We start from the raw sequence: 25,040 nt of genomic DNA, 5'->3' as shown, positions 1-25,040 counted from the left end.
TTGCTGTGTGTCTACAGGGACGTATCTAACACACGAGGCCAAGGGAGCGGAGGATGCCCCAGACGCAGACACGGCCATCATCAATGCCGAGGGAAACCATGTGCATGCAGAGGAAAAGAAAGAGTACTTCATTTAGACTTTTTTTTCTCCTTTTACTTTGTTTCATCACAGCTTTTGACAGCAAACATGCAAATTAAACTGCCTGAGCGTAACTGTATGATCTGTTTCACTTTACTTATTATTATTTTGAAAGCTGTTTGGTTACACTCTTTTTTAAGCTGACAATACAGCTTTCTTCTTTTGGAATCAATGTAGACCTTCCACAATTACATTATTTAAATTTCAGTTTTAAGGTGCCTAAATGATGTATATATTTCTGCATTTCTTCCATTGCTTGAATTTGGGTTTTTTTTCTTACCTAACTTGTTTTACAACATTTTGCAGATGAAACAGGAAATGTATTTCAACTCAATTGGGATTCCATTCTAGATATGGCAATTATAAAATTGACCAGACATTTTGACAAGAAAAAACATTGAAGCACAATCTATGTGATTGTCTGTTTTATTCCCTCCTTGTCTGTATATTTCTGAATTGATTTACTTTCAGTTTTCACTGCTGCTGTTGATTTGTACCAACAGAGAACAAGTCCGAAAATGTAAGCACAAAGTCTGAGGACTAATATGGAGGAGAAATGCACCTAATGTTTCTTGTCTCAGGACTCAATATGAGTCAAGATGAAAAGATTGTGTCAGGTGATGGTGATGAAGATTTCAGTACACTTGCAGTTAAATTCATGGATGAAGAACATTACATTTGTTTGTGATTTGATGTAAAAACCTAACTGAATAAGTGGAACCTTGTGGGGGTTCATTATTTATGTTAACTTTTATTGAACAACTATGCTCTATGTGTGGATATTGCTGTAAAATACTTTGCTAACGTGAATATTGGTGAACAATACTTGTTGAATCTGGAGATCCCTGACATATTACAATTTGTATATTAGCACATACAGTATTTAAAGTATTCCACGAGTCTTAATTTCTTTCTCATTTATCTAAGAGTTTGTTTTAATAGGTGGTGTGTAAATAATGTGTAAGTATTCAATTTTAGTAAAAGATAAAACTCAGATTTTTTAAATTTCAGGTCTAATCAGTTCCCAGCACTTCCAAATTTGTTTCCCAATTTGGAAGACTTTATTTCAAATAGGGATTCGAACGAATTGCTTAAAATTAATAAAAAATATTCTGGTCAATATATGTATTTATTATTATGATTGATTGAAGTTTATTATATGATACTATATTAATTGATATTATTGCTGTTATTACAAAGGTAGTAGTCTGACATTAACTTTTTAATTCTGTATTTATCATTAAAAAAACAACACAAGGATCACCGTTATGGCCTTTGAGTTTGCTGCAAACAGTACTAATGTTGAGGCATTGGTGAATCAGACATGTCCTCACTGTATATAGTCACTGTATCAAAGACATTGAAACACATTGCCAATGCTCATAAATGTTCTTTTGTTAGTTTGGTATGATGCTATAAATAACTCATTTTGTACAGAGTTTTAATTGCTGTAATTAATTTGCTTTTTATGGGGGATGTGTGAGGTTTGCTTTTATCTTAGTATTGAATATTCATTTTCCAACTATGCCACTGTAAAAAAAAGAAAAAGAAAAAGAGAGACAAAGTGCGGATTAAAATATGAACAATTTGAAAACTGACATTTTATTGTGACTAGATTTGTGCTTTGAAATCTGCTCCAGAGTAATGCTTTTTTTCCTGTAAATTACAGCTCTATTACCTACAGTCACAATATGAGTGCATCTCTGCGGTAATATTAAAGGAGCATGTGTTGATGTACAGCCCTATGACCAAAGCTCTGCACTGCAATTGTTATTCCATGTCACTGTTGAGTGTTGCACAGCCTTTAGTATTAATAATATATGCAAGTGTTAAAAGATTAAAAAACCATGAAGCTACTCAGGAAGCTTGCCCGAGGCTCGCAGCGCCGCTCATGATTTGTGCGTTAATACAGGGTGACAAAAGGAAGACTTGAGTCTCCCCAAATTTCTCCCTGTCTCACTGAAAGCAAGTTCGATATGCTTGAAGTGGCTTCCTGAAACGTCCCGCAGATGGCAACACAGCAGGCTGCTGTTGCCCTTCTTTTAACAAACTCGAGGGAGGAAGCAGGCTGAGAGGAGCAACCTGGAGGCAAACCACTCACAGTGATCTGACATTATGGTCAAAGATGTCAGGATGCAGCTGATTGCTTTTAATGAAAGGAAAACTTTAAAGAAACTTTATTGATCCCTGTGGGGAAGCGGAATCAGGGCGTCAAGCTGGAAAAAAAGCGGTGCTAAAATGCATGTGCTAAATAGATCACACACGAAGGCAAACGTGTTGGAAAAGGTAATAGCGGTAGAATAAAGTGGAAGCAATTGAGCGGGTAAAATATATGCAAATGTTGCTATTATACTGGCAAAATATGAAAGAGGATGGCACATGTATTACTAGCAATCAATTGTGCTTTCCGTCAGTAAGGATTACTGCAGAATCGATATGTGTTAGATGATGTTTAGTGCATAGAAATGCCAAAAATCTATTTGAAACGGGCATATGAAAGGACCATAATTTATGAGGGACATCTTACGATTTAAAACTAAAAGTATTACACGATCAGCAGCAAAAGTTTATCCACAGGGCCGCATTAAGTGTAATGGTCTGTAGACGAGCATTATAAAAAACAAACGCAAATTTTGACAATAGTATCTCACGTTTAGTAGTAACGTGGCTCCTGTGCGTACACCAATTTAGAATAAAAGAGAAAGTATCTTTATGGTCCATCATCACTGCTTCAGCGACACGTATAAACTTTTTGAAATTTTATGATGGAAATAATAGCCTTGTGCACATTACTGATCTCATATAAAATATCTAGACATCCTTAAAGGGAGATCTCGTTCCAGGACACGGGGCCCATGTCATTATGGTCCTCCATTCTTCAGCTCCCATTGACCTTGAGCATAATGTTGCTTCCCAGCAGACTAATGTTGCCATTATCAACACACACTGTCCGGCCAGCCATCTGCCTACTTCACACACAACGCTTCGCTCCCCCTCTCCCCTCGCAGAGATGGTTCCCACTGCTCACTTCATAATCATTACCATCAAAAGCCCAGCCAATTCAAATAAACATCAGCTTCCACTAGCACACTCCTTCGCATTATTAAAAGCTCAGTGCTTCGTTAAGCCATGCAAATTGAGATAGACTGTCTTGAATAATGCCTGGCAGAAAATAATGCTGGAAATCCATCATCATTTAGTGATTGGATTTGGAGAGGAGGGTGGGGGGGGGGGGGGGCATTCTTCTGCAATCGTAAATAGTGAGTTGGAAAATAGATTTTTCTCTTTACCCTTGAAATGTGAGAATCACACCTTGGGCAATGTAACAATTGCAGCAGGACCTCTGAGGAGGCCTCGTAAGTCTAACTGAACTGAAGAAACTGATACCAACTGTATCCCATCGGCAGTGTCCATATCAGTCCTCCAGCTCACAATAAGCTCTTATCATAGCAGAACAGACGTCTCTGACAAAATCCTTCAGGGACAAATTGATATCTTCAAAAAAAAAAACATTGTTACACTTAAACATGTCAAGTCTACAGCACATTCTGATTTAGCAATGTTAAGTATTAAGTCATGGATTAATAGTTGCATTTGTGTGAGGATTACTGGGGTATTTTCTGAGTAAGTAAAAGTCTTAAAAGGACTTCAATGATGGAGCTGTCACACCGCGGTGAAATTGTCTGATGTTTTACTCTGTGGGGCATTTTGTCTTGTCATTTACGGTTTTATTTTGAAATAATAACTCCTCTCGTTTCAGGTCACTTACCCTTCCTCATGTGTCACCAGTCTGATTGTCTTCCCTGATTCCTGATTGTGTCCACCTGTTCCCCATTCCCCTCCATGTGTATTAATAGTCTGCGTCTCCCTTTGTCCTGTGCCAGTGTGTTCGTCATTACCCATGTGTTCTACCTCGTTCTGCCACGTCACAGGTTCCTTTTTGTTGTTATTCAGGATCTTCGATCGGCCCAGTGCCTTCACCTCCACGCAGGTTGTTTTTTGGTTTTGCTTAAGTTTTGTATTCCTAGGTTAGATGCAACATTAATCTTTCATAGTTCTTTGTTTTTCCTCCTATAAGGAGTGATTTTGTTTTGAGACGTTGCCTCCGTCAATAGAGTGCGTTGGTTACTTTGATAAATTTAAAAGCCTTTTGTTTTCCTCCTAGAGCGGAGTGATTTTGTTTTTTGATAGTTTTATAGCCACACTTCTTCCTGGTTTATTTTATCGGAAGAAGTGTGACCTAGGATAATTTCATAGCCCGCTTTAGACTCTGTCTGGAGGACCTTCGCTGCATAAATAAAGATCTCCTTTCCTACTTGAGAACCCTGCGCCTGCTTCCTATCTTCCTCTCGGGCTGACAGGAGCAGGATTACAAGCATGCTAAACAGAAGTGATGAAGACATCTTAGCCATCTGGATCATGGTTTTAAATTACAGACTGAACAGGTACTGGTGACACTGTGAAGTGACTCCTTGAATCACACCAAACCTAAAGTAAGTACTGTATTTATCGATGACAACACCATTACAACTGGAAAGAAATCTGTCAAACTATACATTTTATTTTATGCTTGACAGTCATGGGAAATATATTGGAAGAGTTTACTTGAAATCATGCACTGAGAGATAAGGTGCATAGAGCACACACACTGCAAGATGAAATTCACAATGTTTCAATATCCTTTTTATTTTCAAAACTGTGTTTGGAGTCTGTTATTGTTGCCCTTGGAAGCCTGTGGTTGCATTGTTTGCTTAAATGGTTTTGTCTTGACAGCTCATTCTAATGAGGAATTGGGCAGAAAAATGATTGCGCACTGGTGCTAACTTTGAGACGAGTTATCACAATCTCATAATGATGCCAACTAGCATTGTGGTTACACTCCACCCACAGGTAGATTTACTAAAAGGTTTCAAACCTTTTCATATATGTTATATAAATTCAAACAGCACATTTAATCCCTTTATATTTTATGTCAATGTAATATGGCGGCACAACTGAGTCTTTTGTGGCCACTTTTACTAAAAGCTGCAACATTCACACAGTATCGCTGCTGAGTCAGAGGGGAGAAAGAGCTATTATCTTGAGACGCGTTTCGCCTAATCATATTTGATGAGATTAAACAGATCACTCACACTTCCAGTTGTGACAGGGATGAGTGGAAGTCAGAAGGAGTCAAATGATCTGGAACAAAGAACATGAGCTTGTGTTTCCCCCTGGATGCATCGCCATGCCATTAGTGTAGATGAATGTGTAGTCAGATACAATTCCCTTGTTTGCTGCATGAGGGCTTCCACTTTGTGAGGCAACGGCTCTGTTGTTCAAATCAGGCCACATGCACACCCGTGGATTGATGACGGAATCAGGGCTACCCACTGTATTTTAAACTCATTCATCCACTATGACTCACATTCTCTGTGGTGCATCTTTAAATAGCCTGCCCTGGGATTTTCCTCCATTTGATTTATTCTATAATGTACTTTTTGATCTAATTAAAACAGACTTTTCTGTATTGTTTGGCTGAATTTCAAATTGTGCAGGCCCAGGAGAGTATATACAGGGAAGCCATATCATGGGTAGACTTTTGGGGGAAAAAACTAGTACCTGTGGCATAAGGTAAGCAATAAATAGAGGGCCATCTGTTTGGATTTGAGCACTTGAGATTATTCCAAGGTACTCACCAGAGACTTAATTAAAGTTGAAATATTAGTCAGTGTGAGACTGATGTTTCTCCAATAAAATGACAGCTTTAGGAAATCTTTAGTTTAAGGTTCAGTTCAGTTTGATAAGAATGCTCCTCTTTTATTAATGATTTTATACAATATATAAAATATATATTAGTATTACGGTAATGCTTTTAACCTGTGGAGTTGCCATCATGTCTGTAGCCTGTTTAGCACACAAATACCGCAATAAAATCTGCCGTTAAACTTGCTTCCTTTTCGACTGAGCCACGCAACGGCCCAATGTATGTGCCGTCAGACAGCACACTGGCATCAATGGAGAAAAGGAGGCACAACGGGCCGTCATATCCTTGTAAAGGGCACAGCTAATGAAGGCACGGGAAATTGTGTTGTATTCATGCAAGGTATACGATCAATGACCTCTTTATCACCAAAAGCAACCAAGCCTAACTTTTTTTTGTCCTCCTGCACAGAAACTGAGAGCAGAAAGGCCACTGGGTGGATTTGAACCCAAGACCTTCATACTGTGAAGCCCTAATCGCCACACCATCGTACTGCCCCACCGAGACCTGTACTTCAAATATTATAATTATGTTAGATTAGGGTTTGTACAGCACACTTGATTCCACATAATAATAATAATAATAATAATAATAATAATGTCCTAACACCATTAAAGGTGAGGAAAGTAGTAATTTGTTTTCAGGACAGGGCAGCAGTGAATATTTAAGGAATAAAAATACAACAACAACAAAAAAAACACATACTCAATTAGCAGACCACTCTTTCTCCAGTGTATTCTATTATATCAGTTCCATTTTGAAATAACAAACCCTCTCCAACGCAAACAGAATAATAATGTGTAAACAGAGTATTGAAAAGGTTTGAACAAACTGCTGTGCCTGCAGGATGCCAGCTGTCTGGGTATATGTGGACATCAGGCGTTGGTATTCGCCTCATTATCATCAAGGTCTCCAACTCCCTTATCTGGGTTTTTTGAAGTTCTTATAGTAACGGCATAGGATGACATTAACTGGAATCGCCCCTGGACTAAACCAGCATCAGTTGTGAAACATATGCTTTAGCCAATGTGCTGCTGACTGTTGTTTACAATTTAATCTATTAAATGAAAAATCACATAAGGATTACACAAGGAATTTCTCCAGTTTTATTGCTATAAAATACCATTAGTATTCTATTTATTTTAGATAACTTTGTATTTTAGGTCGCGCATTAACATCATTAGTTGTTAGGGGCTCATAATTCGGCACTAATGCCATAAATGTCCTTTTAAGCAGACACCACTGCAGCTCGGAAATGTACTTATGTAAAAGAAAAAAAAAACAACAACAGAAAAACTGAAATTCTGGCAGATTAAGATACCGCAATACAATAAATACAATTCTGATTACATAAAATCACTTAATAAACCCTAATATAAAACTATACTGCTAAACACTTAATAAATCACTTATACTTTAAAATACTTTAGGAATCATCAAGGGTTGATAGCGCACTGCATGCATAAACAAAAAAACTAGTTAAATAAACTGTGTAAGTATGCACACAAAGAGACGGGAAGGACGTGTGGGATTCCTATGGCTTGAATCCTTCTAGCAGTGTGCCTCTCGTCTTTATGATGCCAGTGAGTGTGATGGTGAGCATCGGGGATTACTGCAGACAGACAGCTCAGTAAGACCACTGATTAAATAGTAGTGTGAATAGAGAACATGTTTAATTCAGCCATGTTTAGTATTCATGGGATGGACAGCCATACAAGAGTTCACCTTGAGGGGTCATCAGGGGAGAAGGTCCAGAATCCCAAAGAGCTCCCTCGCAAGCTTCCACATAACACTTGGAAACACAACTGATTGTGTTTTTAATTGCTTTGATTATCAAGTTTACCTTGACTCAATTGAAAACGGTAATGCAACACAAATTAGCAGACTGATACACTATGAAAAGGAGTTCTGTTGTGAACCTCTTGTTACATTGTGATGTAAATCAATGATGATGTACAATCCCTAATGCATTCAATCAGTTGGACTGATGAATTACAGTCAACTTGAATATTGCTACGTTGATGTTTTATTTGTATTATACTAAAGAAAACAAAAAAATTGTGAAAATGATTGGCTTCCGTTGTTATGCCACCACATTTATTACATCACAGTACGACGAATGCTCCAAACTAACTTGTAAAGGAGAACAACTGTACAGTGTAACTGTGCAACCTAAGAAATATATGGTATGATTAATTCATACCCAAGAAGTCAGTGAAGTTCGAACATTATTGATTTTTTGCATTTGCAACCAGCCCAAAGAATAAATGTTTGTTCACATTTGCTACAGAACGAGGTAGGAGGTAAGCACAGTGCTGTGCATCTCTTTCGGGACAATAAAGGTTTCTGAGACCAAATTGAGCAAATTTCATTAAAGAATTTCCCTCTTCAGTGTTTGCAGCTTCACGTAATGCAAAACAACACCCTGTATATTAGATTTGCTTTGTGAAAGAGTGCCGGCTATAGAGGCATAATTATATCCCTGTGCTGAAATACATCACCATTCAATTATATGCATCACTAGTTCAATAGACCTACAGAATTTGGTTATTGTCTGAAATTATGAAAAAAGAAAAATATGGATTAACCATATGTGAAAGAACTTTAATGTATAAATTACTTTAACAGTTGGCAAAATGGGCTTCAAGAACAATTAGAATGTCTGCTGTATTTGCCAAATTAAGTAGTTATAAACTACAGGTCCTATTTACTTTGTGGAACGTTTAACCCTACGGAGCCATTGTGTCGTCACACAAGAACTGATCTAGGCAGTACAAATGCACTGCACTATTGGAGGAAAAAGTCAAAACAGTGAATGTGTTTTGCTTCTCATTCTTGCTCATTAAATCAAGGCTACATGTTTGGGTTTTGATCGATAGCTCATTGCATCAAACATGGGGTGTAAATACATCTGTGGAACGTCCATATGGATGATGAGCTTCACGATGCAAACCAGGAGATGTTGGCAGTGGGTAAAAGCCTCAGTTGATTGATTCAGCGGCTAATGTGAAGTCTTTTTATGATCCAACTTCTCAATGTCACCCCAGTAATCCAACAAGAGATGAAAGTATGCATTGGTCTCACCTACAGCCTCAGCCATTTAGGTTTTAATGTAAAAATAATTAAAATAATAATTTTAAAATGAATATGTCACAGGACAAGGAAATGCTGCAATGCAGGATAGTGTGAGGAAATGATCCCGAGAGAGGCAGTAGAGAGGAAACACCAAAACACCTCAGAGGTTTCCGGGTGCAAGCAAAACCTTTAACTGCTGAGCCTCATCATTGAGATGTAACACAAACTAATTGTAGGTAGGCAGGACACTGTGCATTAGTGGCCTCTATATACTATGAAAGTGTGAAGCAAAGTTTGTGAGTTGAAGGACATTGACATGCTCCATTGATTTAATCCTGCACTCCATAATTAAAAGAAGAAAATGTAATCAGTGAATCACTAAGGATGAAGAATACAGAGGCTGCAGGTAAGTTACATATAACAAAGAAGCAAATATAACTGCGTTCTACACTTGACTTGACAGCAGCGTTAATGATTTGCACCAAGCTGCAAGTTCAGGTAGCAACACGGCTCCAGTGCTTTAAATCCCTTCAGGTCAAATCAAGCACACAACCCTAATATAGTTATTTGATTGTTTGGTTAGATATTTGCACTATTGTTGTGTTAGTTAACAATTTATATTATTCTATTTCCTTTGTATGCAGTGCATTTTTAATATCTGTTTACTTTATTAACCTGTAAATATAGATTCAATTCAGTAATTTCTCCTTGCAGGATTAATAAAGTAACCAATGATCTATCTTTTGTGATCAGTGTGGCAGACAATGAAGTTTACACCTCGTAGGCTCTAACGTTTGTCTGAAACCCTTTCTTCTGAAAATAGCCTTAAAATGTTTTGTTATGAAATCATGAATAATCCACCACAGGGACATATTGTCCAAATACACAAATAAGCCCTTTATATCTGCACAGGGAGCTGGTCGTTTTTGCAGAATCCGCGTGATGCCTGTTACACCACGAGCTCCTTCAAAAGCACAGAACATACACATCAAATAGTGGCTCTGGAGAGGCTCTATTGTTTTCTTTAACTTGAGAAACTTTGGCATTGTGATCCACACAGTGCAGCCTTGGGAATGAAGAGTGAGCGGGTATTCAGTTGGTTGCAATCAGCCCACAAGGAACAGACTTGATTAGCTTATTTTACAGTTTTTGGCTTGGCAGGCTTTCAAGATACTTATGAGTTTTTCCTATACTCCCTCTAAAACATATGCAGACTATCATCTCAACATTCATTTAATAGTCGCAGAGAATAAATGAGCTGGTAATCATGGTTGATGCCCGTTGCTGTCTGTATAGTGACACTGTGTAATGGTTTTGCATGTAAAGTAATGCATTCAGGGATTGGTGATTGTTCTGTGTGCAACACAAGGAATGCAGATGGAAATTGTGTAGTAATTTAAAAAAACATAAATGTGTACAGTTAGAATAAAAAAGGCATAAAGTGACTGATTTGGCCTAAAGACATTACTCTAGAAATGCTAACTGAAGAAGCGATTTTAGAATCCAAGACGCAAAAGAGGTTGCCCGTCCTGATTTAAAATATCAAATCCTGGTGGACTAAAACGGGAGTTGTGGATACAGTTCACAATCTCTGAATCAGGTGTCTGTTGAAAAGTTAAAAACAATAAAACTTAAAAAATATCAATTATTTTTTTAACAGATACACAAATGATATGATGAAGAGGAGTATGGGCTATTTAGAAACTCTGTGTTATTGTCTAGCTGTTGATAAAGCCCACTTGGCATTTTACAGATTAAAATATACATTTACATTTGCATTGATATTAACAAAAGTTGTTTTTTTTATTACAGAAATATTTGATTCAAATAACCATGACATTATTTTTAACGAAATCATTATTGTATCTTTCAAGTTGAGCTAAATGCTGTTCACCATATATCCATGTTATAAATTGTAAATGTTTGATTATACAGAAATAAGAGGCAACATCTAGGCTCAGGTATTCCAACTTTGGTGATATAATACTGCCATCTGTTGGGCATTGTAGCCCAAACAAGTTTGCAAGTAAATTCAATGCAACGCCGGCAAACTGCTGCTACTGCAACTACTTTTGTACGATGTTCTCATTGTAATTTGTTCCTTCCGTTCATATAGTATATACAGTATTTCCACATCATTAAAACATACAGTATATATGGCAATAATGCACAGAAATATTAATATGAATTATGGCTGAAAATTAAGATACATCTTCAATACCAGTGTAACCCAGAATAAACCCCATTTTACCTGAGAACAAATCCTTCAAAGAAAATTGGAGAGAGACTTTCCACAGTTATGTTATCTATAATTCAAAAGAGGTAAATGGAAAGATTTTATAAACAGATATCCAGCATATTGTTGACTAGGTTGTCCAATTATTAATGTGGTATCAGACCTGGAAATCCTGTAACCGCTTGGTAGTAATACAACGTGTTGTAATTTATGGGAAATCATCACCTAGGGCAAGTTGTAATCTTTAAAGTACTCAAATTGCCAATATTACGAAGATCTTTTAAGGCTTAAACATGCCTGTTAGCTAAAAATAAGTTTTACTTTCTCAAAATTGCAGAAAAAGCTATGAAAAGCTTATTTAGTTATCATAGGTACATGTGACCACAAGCTTAACATGTATTTTATGTGAAAAATAAGATAGAAATGAACAGAATGCATTGTGGAATCCATAAGAATTGACTTCAATGACGAGGCCCGAGTGTGCATATCTACACTCCCGGGATGTAAACTCTACCTCCCTTCAATGCCAAAATATATCTGAAAGATGTCAGAACAGCCTTTTTCATTCAAGAACTGGTAGAGCTGCCCGAGGTCCATGTGATTACCTCTGTTCCCATGGGGGTCAAACATGGCCTCTTCAAAGCCAGTGAATTTGCGTAGGGAGTCTATACTTTCACCAGCTCCGCTGTGCTCTCCCGTAAGATCAAGGGAAATATCCTCTCTATGTCGAATCATGATCTTCTTCCATGTCAGACCCTTCACTCTGTGAAATGGGGGCGGAAAAGGGTTTGGAAAAATAATGAACCTGCGACCTCTGCGGGCTTCTGGCTGTGACAGAAACTGCAAAAAATAACAACACTTACGTTACCTGGACCAGAACTCCTCGCAGGCAGAATGATGACCTTCAACACACACGATGCCCGGCTTCCCAGGCATGCTAAATCCTGACAAGCCCAGCTCCTTGGACCACTCCAAGATGTTCTTCCTCTTCGTCTTGTTGTAGATGTGGTGGCTGTAAATCCACAGTCGGCTGAACCCTTCCTGTGGCCCCGGAGATGCAGACTCCTGCTTAGAGGCCGTTGGTGCTGAGGAACTCTTATTGATGAAGACCTGCAGGTGGTCTTTGACCCAGTCCACAGCGGAGAGCACGCATACTTCCCCCTGGCCGTTTTCCACGAGGTACGCATTGAGATCCGTGTGCAGCTCTGTCTGCTGGGCCCTGCTGACGCCAGCACACCTAATGCACAAGCAAAATATGCTGGAGAGAAGGATTCGGAAAACATTCAAGGCCAGTAGGACTTAAACATTTTCAGTATGGAAGTTTCCATACTGAAAATTTTTAATAAAAATCTAATAAGCGGAGATTTGCGTATAAATAACTAGAACAATATTCAGGAGGTCTTAATAATGAATATAAATGACTACTCACGACACAATATTTTCTAAAAGCAACTTAACAGATGTATTTTCTTTAATGCGGTTGCAATACTCTGCATAGTAATGTGATGTATTTGATTTGCGTCAGATACTGGCCATCTAAAGAAAAATTGCAGGAAAGGATAAACCAAGATGTATTTTCCCACACAAGCAGTGATTTCTGCTACTCATCAACCGAGATTGATGCAAGTCTTCAAACCCCTTTGACAGAGAAGTTTAATACAGATATGCAGGAGAAAAGAAATTAATGTTACTGCTCAACACATGTATCAAGTCATCACATACAGTGAACTGCAAAGACTATTTTTACACATGCAGACTCATACAGTAAAATAACCTCTCTCTTTCCTACACTGACATGGACCTTTTCCACTGCGTGTGCTTGAGATATTTATGTCTGTTTCATAAAGATGAAATGTTTCAAACTGGATTCCCCATTGCACTATAGTGGCCCATTTTCACATATTGTGAACTCTTTTGGGGGAAAAGCTCAGCATTCAATGCTGCACTTTCTAACATTTTTCAAGTAACAGCTGTGTACTTTCGGATCAACATGATCATACTTAAATTAAATTATACGTGAAATAAACTGGACATGTTAGTTGACAAAAGTCATTGTTTCGCACTTTCGGCCACTGCTACTGCAGGATTGTGCATTGTGATTATTATGAAACATTCCATTATAACATGAACACGGTGTATTGCTGTTTCCAAGTGTCACCCTTTGCAATATGACAATAAGTAAATGATTTGTAGAAGTTCTTGTTTTGCATGTAAAGATTTCCCCACCTTTATTACACATCAAAAGTGTACATTTGCTTACCGGACAGTTATCTCTGGTAACACACGGGGATACTCCGATGGATAAGCACATGCTAGAACGAACTCCGTCTGGGTTATGCAAGAAAATAAGAAAACAATTGTGTTTTGAGACATATTTGGCAGTGGCCGTGACACATTATGACAGCTGGCTATTTAGTTACCTTCTCCGTGCTTGCATGGTCCAGCTGCTGCTTGATGAGAAACTGAGGTCTGGAAGATGAAGGAGGGGTTTCCATTGAAGCTGAACCCTCCACGTAGACTCTGAGCTCAGCTAGTGCCAGCTGGTCGCTGATCTCCAGCTCCTCCCGGCTGGGAAACATGCTGGTCAGCAGCTCGATCTCTGCAAGTTGAGACTCGGCGCACTCTAAGCAAGACATACTGGTGAAGGCAAAGTGAGGTCAGATCGGCGATCTTAACTAGCGCTATAAAAAAAAGCTGCTTTCTGTCTCCACATTCAACTGGTCGCTCAAAGTCTTGACAAGCGTATTGCAATAAATGCATGTACCGTTGTACGTTATTTACATGTGGATTCTTGACACACATACCAGTCAAACACCTGGGCAACTTCTGTAATCACCCCGCTAGTGCTCTAGGCTGCTCATCGAGCGTTGTTTCTACTCGGACTGTTTAAAGCGACGCACACCGGAAGCACACGTATCGGTAACAGTGGTGCCCTCGCATTTCCGTTCCTCTTTCCTCTGCATGTGTCAGCTGGAATTTTTCGGCTGATTCTGCCAAACCTGTCGAGTTTTTTTTTGTTGCGATATTGTGATTTACTGGACCCCCTTTCTCTTCTTTCCGGATGAGATAATTAATCCATTCAAAGTGTTTTTTTAAACTGCAGACTGTGACAGTAAGTGGACTGAACCCTGAGGATGGTCATTGATTTCACGTTAAACGTTGATGTTACGTTACTTGTTGTTATCTTCTGGCAGTGAACGTAGTGGCACAGAGTTGTGTTAAGCAGCATTATGATCACACCAAACTTCAGGCGACTGTCGCGTCTGATTTACGTGCATTTCTAATTGTGTTTGACGTTAGGTGAAAATGGTAAAGAAAAAGGGGAAGGACAAGAGCTCCAGAGAAGAAGATGAAATTGACTTGGCAGGTAAAGAATATATCATAAATGAATGTGTCACCATATTGATGATATATGACAACCTGTAAAATGCTTTTGGGTTACTTTGCCACATTATGTGGATTTTTATATCTTCATAGGTCCATCCTGCAGGCACATAAAAAAGGGAACGGACCAAACTCTTTTAAAAAAACTCTCAGGGAATTCCAATTGGACGAGTTGTCAGCATTGTAAGCATGAAGAAAATAAAGAAAATATCAGCACCCCGGTGGCACAAAACTCTGAAGAGGAACAGGAAACAATACCCATATGGATGTGCTTAAAATGTGGCCATATAGTGAGTTTATTTAACCCATTTATCATCAAGAATCTTAAAGTGCATGAAGTGACTTTTTGCTAAACAGCCAGATGCGTTTCTACCAGGGATGTGGACAAAACTCTACGAACCGGCATGCCATCAAACATTATGAGACTCCGCGGTCGGAGCCACATTGCCTGGTAATCAGTTTGGACAACTGGAGTGTCTGGTGAGTACGCTGGCGTGGTGTTTCCATCACAGAGGCACACGTTGTGTTTGGATTAAGAAGTACTCCGTTTGCATTAATCTTCTTCCAAACATGCAGGTGTTACATTTGTGACGACGAAGTCCATTACTCTAGAACCGGACATTTGGCTCAGCTGGTGACCAACATACAAAAGCAAACTTCTGTAGATCCCATCAAGAGACCACAGAGCAGTAAGTATCTATTTATTTATTTGTTTTTGTCAAACTGTATTAGTGGAATTCCTGACTCTTATCGCCATGTTGTGTTTGGTTGTTTAGGAGTAAAGGAAGGCGACAGTTTGCTGGACGTTGATCAGAAGACTGGGACTGTAAAGGCAGAGGAGAGCGAGGACAACGAAAACAAGGGCCATCAAAAGAAAACCGTCAAGAAAGAGAGCGTTGCGATATCAAAAAAGTCTGACTGTCCTGAAGACGGTGGAGGTGTTTCTGTAAAGGGGCTGAGCAACCTGGGAAACACGTGTTTCTTTAACGCGGTCATTCAGGTAAGCCGGTGCTTTATAGGACATCAGTCTTGAATTTAAATGAGAGAAGTGGTGAATTGTAGTTATTATGATTATTGCTACTTGCTGTCATTGTGTTTTCCAGAATCTTTCTCAAACACACATCTTAAGACAGACTCTCAACAAAGTGACAGAAGAGAATATTAGTCTTCACATCAAGCCTGTTTCCTCCTCTGATCTGGTGTGTTGCCATTCATCTTCAAATTGTTGTTAACTGAAGATTGTGTCTAATTTACACAGTTTATTAATGAAAGCCTTTTGTTTGTTATGTGTGCAGGCGCCTATTTTAACGCAGTTAGGCCAGCCTGGATCCCTGACTTTGGCCATGTGTCAACTACTCAATGAGATTCAGCAATCAAAGAAGGGTGTGGTGACGCCGAGGGAGTTGTTCACGCAAGTTTGTAAAAAGTGAGTGCGACCACCTGGAGCTCAGTCTTAACATGTGCTTAAAATATAACAACAAACAACAAAATCCCAGCATTTCTGCAGTGTTGTTAGTTGTCCCCTCTTGTTTCTGCAGGGCAGCCAGGTTCAAAGGATTTCAGCAGCAAGATAGTCAGGAGCTGCTGCGCTACCTTCTGGATGGGATGCGAGCTGAGGAGAGCAGAGTATGCATTAAGTTTTAAAGCAATTGAGTCTGTGGCTGTCCAAGTGACTTGAGTGTGACATGGATGTATTGACTACAGAACTGCATTGAATACATGCTTGTGAACCAGATGATCTGTATATGCGCCGTGCACTTCTTCTTTCATGCTTATTGTTAACACATCATCCAGATTATTTTAGTCTAGATCTGTGAAGACGTGCGGCTAAATAGCACTTGTTCGCTCTGACCGTAGGAATACTTTGCTCCCCCAGAAAGGTTGTCCAATAGGTTGGTTCATTTTCAAAGGGCCGAGGTTTTATAAGAATGCAGAACGGCGTTAAAAGGTAGAAATGACAAACGATACAGTTCAGGCAAACATTTTGTACGTCTTATGTCTACAAAAGTTCCTCTGTCTTGTTTATGAAAGGTTATTTTTATAATTTCCATTTAAAGCTTGTCTTTGTATGTTCAGAGAGTAAGCTCTGGGATCAGCGACGCATTGAAAGAATCTAGAAAAGGCACAGATGGAGATCAGCTCAAAACACTAGTTAAAGGTAAGAACCTGGGCTACACATTAAACTCCAATCTTTTAGGCTAATCTGCTGAAACTAATTAGTACTGTATACAATATTGGTACAACTAATAGCTAAATCTTACAAATGAAGTTCTAATTTCAGAATACGAAAAAAATGGATGTCCCAAAAACTTTGTCGACCAAGTTTTTGGTGGGGAAATGACCAGCACTATAATGTGTCAGCAGTGTAAAACGGTATGTATTTTGGATAAAATGCAGGCTAATTTGTTAGTATTGTATCAACCTCAACCTGAATGACCGCTGCTTTGAACTTCCAGGTGTCTGTAGTCACAGAGATGTTTTTGGACCTTTCCCTTCCTGTTTCTGATGAGGTAAATCATTGTTATTTTGTCGAGCAACCACTCATTCGTGTTTTATTTGGTTCGCACACATGTAACCCGCTGGTGACCACATCTTGCAGGCATACAGGAAGAAGAACCTGAAGAAAGCGGTTCAGAGCACCAGTGAGTCGAGCCAGGATGAGAGAAACAGCCCTGCTTTGACAAACGGGAATGACGACGACCTCTCCGGCTCCGGCAGCAAGTACCAGCAGAAGAAAGCAAAGAAACAGGCAAAGAAGCAGGCAAAGGTACCTCACTGATTTGTAGACTGGTGGAAGCTTCCTTTTCTCCTTATTTCTCAATTTTCATGGTTGAATAATTGTGCAAAATAAACTAAATAGTTGGTATCTTTTAATTTTTCTTGTCTTAAAGCATCAAAAGAGGCAGCAAAAGATTGAGGACAGAGTCACTTTGGACAATCTCTCCTCTGCGAGCCAGACGGAGAGTGAACAGACCAACGCTGCTGCAGATGCAAAGGACGGGGAAAATGCTGACAATGCAACGGATGAAGAAGCCTCACTCAGCGAGGGCAGTCCTGCACAAATCAGTGCTTCTGAACAGGACCAGCAGAATCTAAATCCCGTCGAGGATAAGGAAAAAGAGGAAGACGTGGATTCAGTTATCGATTGCGACCCGTCGGTCAGCAACCGTTTTACGGTCCTGTCGGACGAGCAGCCCTCAAAGGACGTTGTTTCAGACGCTGACAAAATATCTGAAATGGATCTGGAAAGAGATGAAGATGGCACGCAGCTGGTGAGTGAAATGGAGAAAGTAGCCCTGGATGACGCCGACTTGGAAGAATCGAATGCTGTGGATGCAACAATGGAGAGTGAAGTTGAGCCGCTGGAGGAGAAGGAGTACACCGTAGTAAGTCAGGACCCGGAGCTTGCCTTCTGCACACTGGCTACCAGAACGGCCCCTGAGAAACAGGAGTGTTCAGTACAGTCGTGCCTTTTTCACTTCACTGAAGTGGAAACACTCACGCAGAACAACAGCCTGCTGTGTGTCACCTGCACTAAAGTGCAGTCAAACAAGGAAAAGGTCGGAGGTAAGTGAAAGTTATCTGACTGGCGGTGGTGTTGTTGTGTTTTTGCAGTACGGTATCACAAATGTACCTTTTTTTTTTTTTTTTTTTTTTTGTGCTCAGGATCCAAGAAGAATGTCTACACTGATGCCTTGAAGCAAATGCTGATCTCTTCGCCCCCACCTGTGCTTACCCTTCATTTGAAAAGGTTTCAACAGGTAAAACCATTTTGAAGATGATTTCAGCACGTGTACACATTTTTGATTATGTCAACTCTCAGCTGTTGTTATTCACTCAAATGTGACCCACTTTTTAAAGAGAATAACACTTTCTTTACTGTTATCCTTCAAAATGCAGTGAAACATCCTTTTTAATGGGCATTTCTTTTGTTTTCCTCTAGAATGGATACAGTATTTGCAAGGTGAACAGACATGTCAGTTTCCCCCTGATACTGGATCTCGCTCCCTTCTGTGTGGTTAAATGCGAGGTAAATATTGGGATTGACCACTTTAATTGTCGACACACTATTTGTAAATTCTTTTTTGTTTTAATTGTACTTCAGGTATTAACACAAGTTGTTTCCAAACAGAACTTGACCGAGGGAGATTCTCAGGTTTTGTACAGTTTGTACGGCATCGTAGAGCACAGCGGAACAATGAGGTCCGGTCATTACACAGCATATGTGAAAGCACGATCTGAGTGCCATAAGCCTTCATCCAACGGCTTCATAGCTGAAGGTAGGCGTGCTTTGGCGTAACCATCAATAGAATAATAACAACTTGATTTTAATGTTTTTATGTAGCCCTCCACTAACTCCTCACTTCTCCTCAGGACGTGAAGCGCCACCCAGAGGATCCTGGTTCCATGTCAGTGACACAAGCGTTCAACCTGTGAGCGAGAGTAAAGTCCAGGGTTGCCAAGCCTACCTCCTCTTCTACGAAAGAATCCTCTGATCGGACTGTGCATCACTACTCAGGAAATCCGACAAACCGGTGTGCTGCGTCTGCTCCACAGTGTACGGGATCATCAGTTAACCAACCAGATTCGTCAGCCCTTACAATGGGGCTCGCACAAAGTTAAAATCATAGGGGTTTCACAAAGTGTGTCCGGTATCAAACGGCACCAGCTGTATGTTCACTCACCAAATATTGCAAGGTCGGCGAAGACCCTGGACATTGAACGGGTTGTGGTGGTCGATTTTGTTTGCATTACAAAAATCAAAAATTTCTGGAGACCAATTAAATGTTGTGGGAGAACCCAATTTGTAAAACGTATTTATGTGTATTTTTTTTATCAAATCTCATGAAAACAAATCAAAATGAAATGCTTCAATGTTGGATTTGTATACTTGTCTTGGCCTTTTTTTTTTGGCTCCGCTCGCACTGCGCATGCGCAGTACGTGTTACCGTTTTTCCTGCTCTAAGTCGTCACATGACAACATTACGGTCTGGTTCCGGATGTCCAGAAACACCTCTAACGTACTCAATGGCAGTGTTATTATCGAGCTGACATGACAGGTCAGTAAACATTCGGCGTTTATTTAGGGGATTTTAAAGTTACTGTTAAGGGATGTTTTAGATTTTAGTCTCAACAACAGAACGATGCTATCGCCGCGGTTGTTAACGCTATCCTAGCCTAGCGTAAAGTCCTTCAAACATTGCTGTTGTTTCGAACTTTAAGTTAAATGTCAATGTCGTCGGTCGCTAGTAACGTAACGGTCTTGTCGTGAATGTTTATATGATCGTTGAGCCGCTCCTGCGGGGCCCAGTTGTGTAACTAACCCCGCTAGAAATGAGTCAGCATTCCAACTTGCAATCCATCCCGGCTGCTTTAACGTGCATTGGGCATAAAGTTCGCTCAGATAGTTTGCTGTCTAGATCAATGTTAACTTATGAAAATATAATACAATAAGTTATGTTCGACTTGAATCCGATTGGATCATTCAAATCCCTTGATGGGAAGGTCGGATTCTCTGTGCAACTAACGGTTAAGTATTAACGTAATTACTGGTAACTTGTTCCTCTGGTTAAAGACGGTTAAACAAATGAGTCGTATTGCAGCAGTTTGACCTCGTTGTAAAACCGCTTTTCAACACATTTGTCTATGTTTTGAGTTGTCTCAGTAATGCCACCAAGAAGCAGAAGTAAAGTTAGTACAGTAAAGTCTGATCATGCGGCTTTGTTTCTTTGGCTTCCCTCTGTCACACAGGCTGAGCATTTCTTCCTCCAACCATGTCGGCCCAAGGCCCTCGCGTGTCAGTGTTCACCTTTCAGTCCGCGGTGCACAGCGACCACGTTCTCCAGTGTCTGGATGACCAGAGGCAGCAGGACGTCCTGTGCGATGTGACGGTGGTGGTGGAAAACAGGAGCTTCCGGGCCCACTGCTGTGTGTTGGCTTCCTGCAGTGAATACTTTCACAGCAGGATCGCCAACGTCACCAGACCGAACCCCATCATCACCTTGCCCGATGAGGTCGGTGTCCTGCTGCTCATCTTAAGGATATGTGGAACAACAACACACACCAAAAAAATTGTGGGCATGACCTGACTGTATTTACCATGTACGAGTAACTTTTTGGGAGAATGATATCTGTAATTGAGCACACATATCATAACACAAGTGACTTTAGACTGAAGTTAATAATGGGCATCCTGAAAGAAGAGGGCTCGTCAATGAGAGGCTCTCACGTTGATTTGGGGAATGGCTAAAAGTTGAGGGCTGCGATGCACATCCACTGAAAGTTCCTGAATGTGACCAAACATTCAAATTTTGCAGAATGTAGACACTGCAAAATGTATTTTGTCTGGCACTATTTGCTTTTGTATAACATAACCGTTTGCAGTCCTTACAATGTAGCACATGCCTACATCACACTGTCCTTGCAAACAAAATATTTGTCAACGCCGCAGTGAAAAATAAGACCTTTCGTTGATTTTTAATGGGTGTGTAGTAGCTTAGTACCGTAGCATAGGCTGCCTACGTTATGCTGTAAGGTTCATGGTACCTGAACAATTGTCTGCGTCTATTTCCCTACAGGTGACCATTGGGGGGTTTGAACCTTTGCTTCAATTTGCCTACACATCAAAGCTACCATTCACCAAAGAAAACATTCACGCCATCCACAGCAGTGCTGAGTTTTTAGGATTTCATGATTTGGAGTCGGCATGCTTTGATTTCCTCATCCCAAAGTATTCCGAAGGCAAAAGCGCGACGCGAGAGGTCAGGCGCAGAGTCTGTTGCCTGAGCCGGGATCCCAGTGCCAGTTTTAGCCCCGGCGCAGAAAGCAGCCAACCAAAATCATTGGAGTCACACAGCTCAGCGCCTTCAAGAGAGAATGAACAAACAGCTCTCCCATCGCAGTGTCCTCTTAGTCAGACGAACAGCGGGGAAAAACACTTTTGTTTGGAGGATTGTGGGCCCCAAATGACCCCCTTATCCTCGGAGTTAACAAACAATGTTGCGTGCCCCATGCTGTCTTTGCCATGCGCAGACACCGGCAAAGCAGATCAAGCCTCGCGGTTCTGTGGGACGGATATTTTAGAGATAGACGTGTGTAACGGAAGTGGGTTGAGTTTGGCAGATTGTGGCTTACCCTGTGAGCTGTCAACTGGGGACATGAATCTGCCAGAACTTATCGAGCCAGCGGGCAGAGATGTTAAGCAGACTGTGGAGACGCTCATGGCTGAAAGCAACTGCGCCCCCGGTTCCTGTCCACTCAGCGCGTCGGGGGCGGGCGATGGGCGCGCGCCGTTAGAGCAGAGCGCGTCCGGCCTTGAATCGAAAACGGAAGGTGAGCCGGCAGACTCTGCGCTAAGTCACGAAGAGGAAGACGGGGAGCGAAGCAGCGTGGAGAGGGAGGTAGCTGAACATCTGGCAAAGGGATTTTGGTCTGACCTATGTCCACCTCAGCCTCAAGCGCTCCCTTTAGAGCCGACGGACCAAAACAATCTGGCGAAAGCATCCGATTTTCATTGGCTTAAGCAGTTGGACCTGAGTTCCAACGTAGGAGACTGTCCCTTCCTCAGGGACTTTGGGACAGGGGATGACCCAGCGCCACACGCCGACAGCCTGTCCCAGTCAGAGAAGAGCCCTTACATGTCCTCCTCGCTCAACTCTGGGGACGACTCAGACCTGGACACAGATGGGGACACTGAAGCCAACTACAAGAGAGCAGCAGAGGTAATTTGGATTGGATTTTGGATTTTTTTTTTTTTTTGATAGTTGAAGATATTAAGTGGAATAAACTCGTAAAAACGTTGTCCTCTACAGATTCAGCTCCCGTTCCCTGTGGAGCAGATCTCAGCCGTGAGCCGCAGTGCCTTCCAGCAGCTTCTGAGACACCATCATTTGACTCCGGATCAGCTTGAATTCGTCCATCATGTTCGTCGACGAAGCAAAAACCGCGCGGCTGCACAGCGCTGCCGAAAGAGGAAACTAGACAGCATATACCAGCTAGAATGTGAAATCAAAAGATTAGTAAGTTCCCTTTAATATGTCATATTCTTAATATGTTGGCAAACATGATATGATTGAATTGTTTTTCTTTGAAACCACTATTGGCATCCATTAGTGTAACCTACAGCAATTTTGTATGGAAGTACTTTTATGAAGAAAGCTTCTGGCAAAACCTCCACCTCTCCTTTCACTTTGTGTTCATTTGACATAACAAAAATAAAAAGTAATTGGAGCAGATGTCCAAAAGAATGGATCTACTTAAAAGTAATACAAATATAATGATACTGCTTCAACATCACTTTTAGCTAAAATGTGGTCATAATCCCCAGAGTCACCTCATGTTTTGTATTTTTAAATGTGCACAGATTAGAGTTCAAAAAGGTAGTAGCCTTTTTCTGCACAGCCAAATGGCGAGTTTGTACAGGCAGATCAGACCTCACTCAGCAAACACTCTGCTCAAAAGTTCAAAGTCTGACAGTGAGGAGCACAAGATTGTAAATTTCGGTATTTCAGATCAAACCTTTCAGATCAAACCTTTACATTTTTGATTCTGTAGACTGATGAAGGAACATAAGTGAAAGAGTAAGAAGCACGAACAAAGACACAAAAGATTATTACAATCCTGTCTGACTAAACATTAGCTTCTGTTCTGCTGAGTGACTCTTTTATTTCAGCTGAGGAAGTGAAGGTACTCAACTGTCCTTCTCCCTACAGAGAAATCAGAAAGAGCGGCTGCTGCACGAGCGAACCGACCTGGAACACAACCTGGCGGAGACGCGGCAGAGTCTGTGCGGGTTGTGTAAGAGCGTTAGCCTCCAAACTACTGGCTCTGATCAGGACCACCTGCAGCTTCTGGCCAAAGTCTCAGCAGACTCCCCCATCCACTCCCCTCCTGTTTTGGGTGCAGGTGAGGAGTCCCAGGTGCTTTTCCAAATGGTAAGTTCTTCAGCGTGTGACCGGAGCAAGCCACCTGCAGACTCGGCTCAAACCGCTGCAGCAGCCACTGGCCCGCAGACGGAGGAGGCAGTTCCTCCACAGAGCTGCCTCTCTGTGTCTCTGCTCGATGTCTGTCTAGACATGGACAACAGCTTATGATTGGACTCAATTTGTATAGTCATTTCTAGTCTCACAGGACCGCAGAGCAAGGGGTGGACTCTTAGTATGTAATACAATCCCCCTTTGGGTTTGATACGCCTGTCTGTATTTCACCGAATATTTTTACGGTATGATATTGGTGTCTTAAAGAGGGGTATTCCTCATATGCATTTCACTGTAGTAAACAATCTTATACTCATCATTTTCACAGATATTTTACAGTAATTCCCTAAATGTTTCATTTTTTTTTACTACGAGGGAGTTCTTAAAATTTAACTTGACTGTAAAAATGGCTGAAATAATTACCGTTTTATACCACCACATACACACTTTGTGTAAACGTTCAAGAAAATAAGATGTTTCTTTTATTTTGAATTGATTCATAATCATTGTATTCTATCACCTGATGTATTATCTGCCACTGTGCTTTTCTTTGATTAACTATGCGCAGCACTAACATAGTTATTTCTTTTCTTTTATAGTACAGGACTGGTTCCAGCTAAAATATATTCTCGGCATCATTATTTCATGCCAGTATATAGTTTGAATGAATAACTGTCAGTTTTTCCAGGTGTTTAAAGAATAGTGTTGCAAGTGTTGCATGGGTCGAAATTACCATATGTGATGCAAAACATGCCTTATGCAGTAGGACAGTATGAATACAGAATGACAAAAGGCCATTTTTTTATGTTTTTGTCTTAAGCACTGTTGCACATGAATTAACTCGGAGCCCACATTGATGGGCTTCTCTTACATTTAAGTTTGTCTTCGTGTTGAGTATTTTCTATCAAATTCTTTCATGGATTACAGATTTTAATAAACAACATTTTGTAACATTCTGTGGTGTTTTTTTCCACCCACAATAAGTACACAGTACCAAAGTTTGGCCAATAGATGGAAGTGTAACTCAATGTACTTCATCAGCAATAGGGAACTCTGCGAGAAGAGATATAAATAACCTGAAACAGCATGTAGTGTCTCGGGTGTCAATGGCGGACAGGACATGATCAACATAACAAAACTGTTAACAGGAAGTTCGGCCAAAGCTCTAAATGGGGAGCAGAAAACCAATGTTGAACTGCTTGTTCTACTTTAAACAAAATGACTTTGGACTAAAAGGTACACAAGGCCATGGTTTTCTAAACTTGGATTGAGAAAAGTTTTCAAGTAAACTGCCTGATAGTGGAAATGACTTTGGGTAATACTACTGCTTGTACTTGTCTGTATAGTTATGTGATCTACAGGACTACATAGACTCATTAGTATATTAGAATACTTAGAAGTACTATGCAAAGAATTACTTGATCTAGACACTCGGCAGAGTAGAAATTGGATAAAGTTAAGTGTGCATGGTAGCCATAATCCCTGCACC

General features: G+C 40.4%; 4 protein-coding genes across 10 annotated transcripts in view; 3 read left to right on the top strand and 1 right to left on the bottom strand.

Moving 5' to 3' along the window:
- Positions 1 to 1,732, top strand: part of LOC120815960 (cell adhesion molecule 2) — a 105,403-nt gene extending 103,671 nt beyond the window's left edge. For all 4 annotated transcript variants that reach the window (XM_040171113.2, XM_040171096.2, XM_040171121.2 and 1 more), the window contains one exon: positions 18 to 1,732. In XM_040171113.2, coding sequence (XP_040027047.2) covers positions 18 to 136 — 119 coding nt within the window. In that variant the 3' untranslated portion in view covers positions 137 to 1,732. The remainder of the gene's footprint in view (positions 1 to 17) is intronic.
- A 9,002-nt stretch (positions 1,733 to 10,734) lies between these two features.
- On the bottom strand, positions 10,735 to 14,085 carry rwdd2b (RWD domain containing 2B). Of its 4 annotated transcripts, none has more exons than XM_040171154.2 (5): positions 13,997 to 14,084; positions 13,613 to 13,829; positions 13,453 to 13,520; positions 12,061 to 12,450; positions 10,735 to 11,955 (listed from the first exon to the last, which is right to left on the bottom strand). In XM_040171154.2, exons 2-5 carry the CDS (start codon positions 13,826 to 13,828, stop codon positions 11,703 to 11,705), a joined length of 927 nt encoding a protein of 308 aa, XP_040027088.2. In that variant the 5' UTR covers position 13,829; positions 13,997 to 14,084; the 3' UTR covers positions 10,735 to 11,702. The 4 variants fall into 4 exon arrangements, with proteins under 4 accessions (XP_040027088.2, XP_077958097.1, XP_040027098.2 ...); XM_078101971.1 differs by having other exon boundaries at positions 12,061 to 12,429; XM_040171164.2 differs by having other exon boundaries at positions 12,061 to 12,429; positions 13,613 to 14,085.
- usp16 (ubiquitin specific peptidase 16) lies at positions 14,070 to 19,389 on the top strand. The gene is made up of 18 exons (XM_040171070.2): positions 14,070 to 14,304; positions 14,493 to 14,559; positions 14,670 to 14,866; positions 14,953 to 15,056; positions 15,153 to 15,265; positions 15,353 to 15,576; positions 15,680 to 15,775; positions 15,872 to 16,002; positions 16,115 to 16,202; positions 16,653 to 16,734; positions 16,858 to 16,949; positions 17,033 to 17,086; positions 17,176 to 17,343; positions 17,468 to 18,143; positions 18,243 to 18,337; positions 18,520 to 18,606; positions 18,709 to 18,856; positions 18,951 to 19,389. The coding sequence occupies exons 2-18, from the start codon at positions 14,499 to 14,501 to the stop codon at positions 19,070 to 19,072; spliced, it is 2,538 nt and encodes an 845-aa protein (XP_040027004.2). The 5' UTR covers positions 14,070 to 14,304; positions 14,493 to 14,498; the 3' UTR covers positions 19,073 to 19,389.
- Positions 19,390 to 19,494: 105 nt separating this feature from the next.
- On the top strand, positions 19,495 to 24,504 carry LOC120815954 (transcription regulator protein BACH1). Its single transcript, XM_040171082.2, has 5 exons — positions 19,495 to 19,636; positions 20,328 to 20,590; positions 21,155 to 22,297; positions 22,388 to 22,594; positions 23,288 to 24,504. The coding sequence occupies exons 2-5, from the start codon at positions 20,351 to 20,353 to the stop codon at positions 23,666 to 23,668; spliced, it is 1,971 nt and encodes a 656-aa protein (XP_040027016.2). The 5' UTR covers positions 19,495 to 19,636; positions 20,328 to 20,350; the 3' UTR covers positions 23,669 to 24,504.
- The last annotated feature ends 536 nt before the right edge of the window (positions 24,505 to 25,040 follow it).

Source organism: Gasterosteus aculeatus, chromosome 1 (genome assembly GCF_964276395.1).
Source record: "Gasterosteus aculeatus chromosome 1, fGasAcu3.hap1.1, whole genome shotgun sequence".
Lineage (NCBI taxonomy): Eukaryota > Metazoa > Chordata > Actinopteri > Perciformes > Gasterosteidae > Gasterosteus > Gasterosteus aculeatus.
This window is presented reverse-complemented; position numbering and strand designations above follow the sequence as displayed.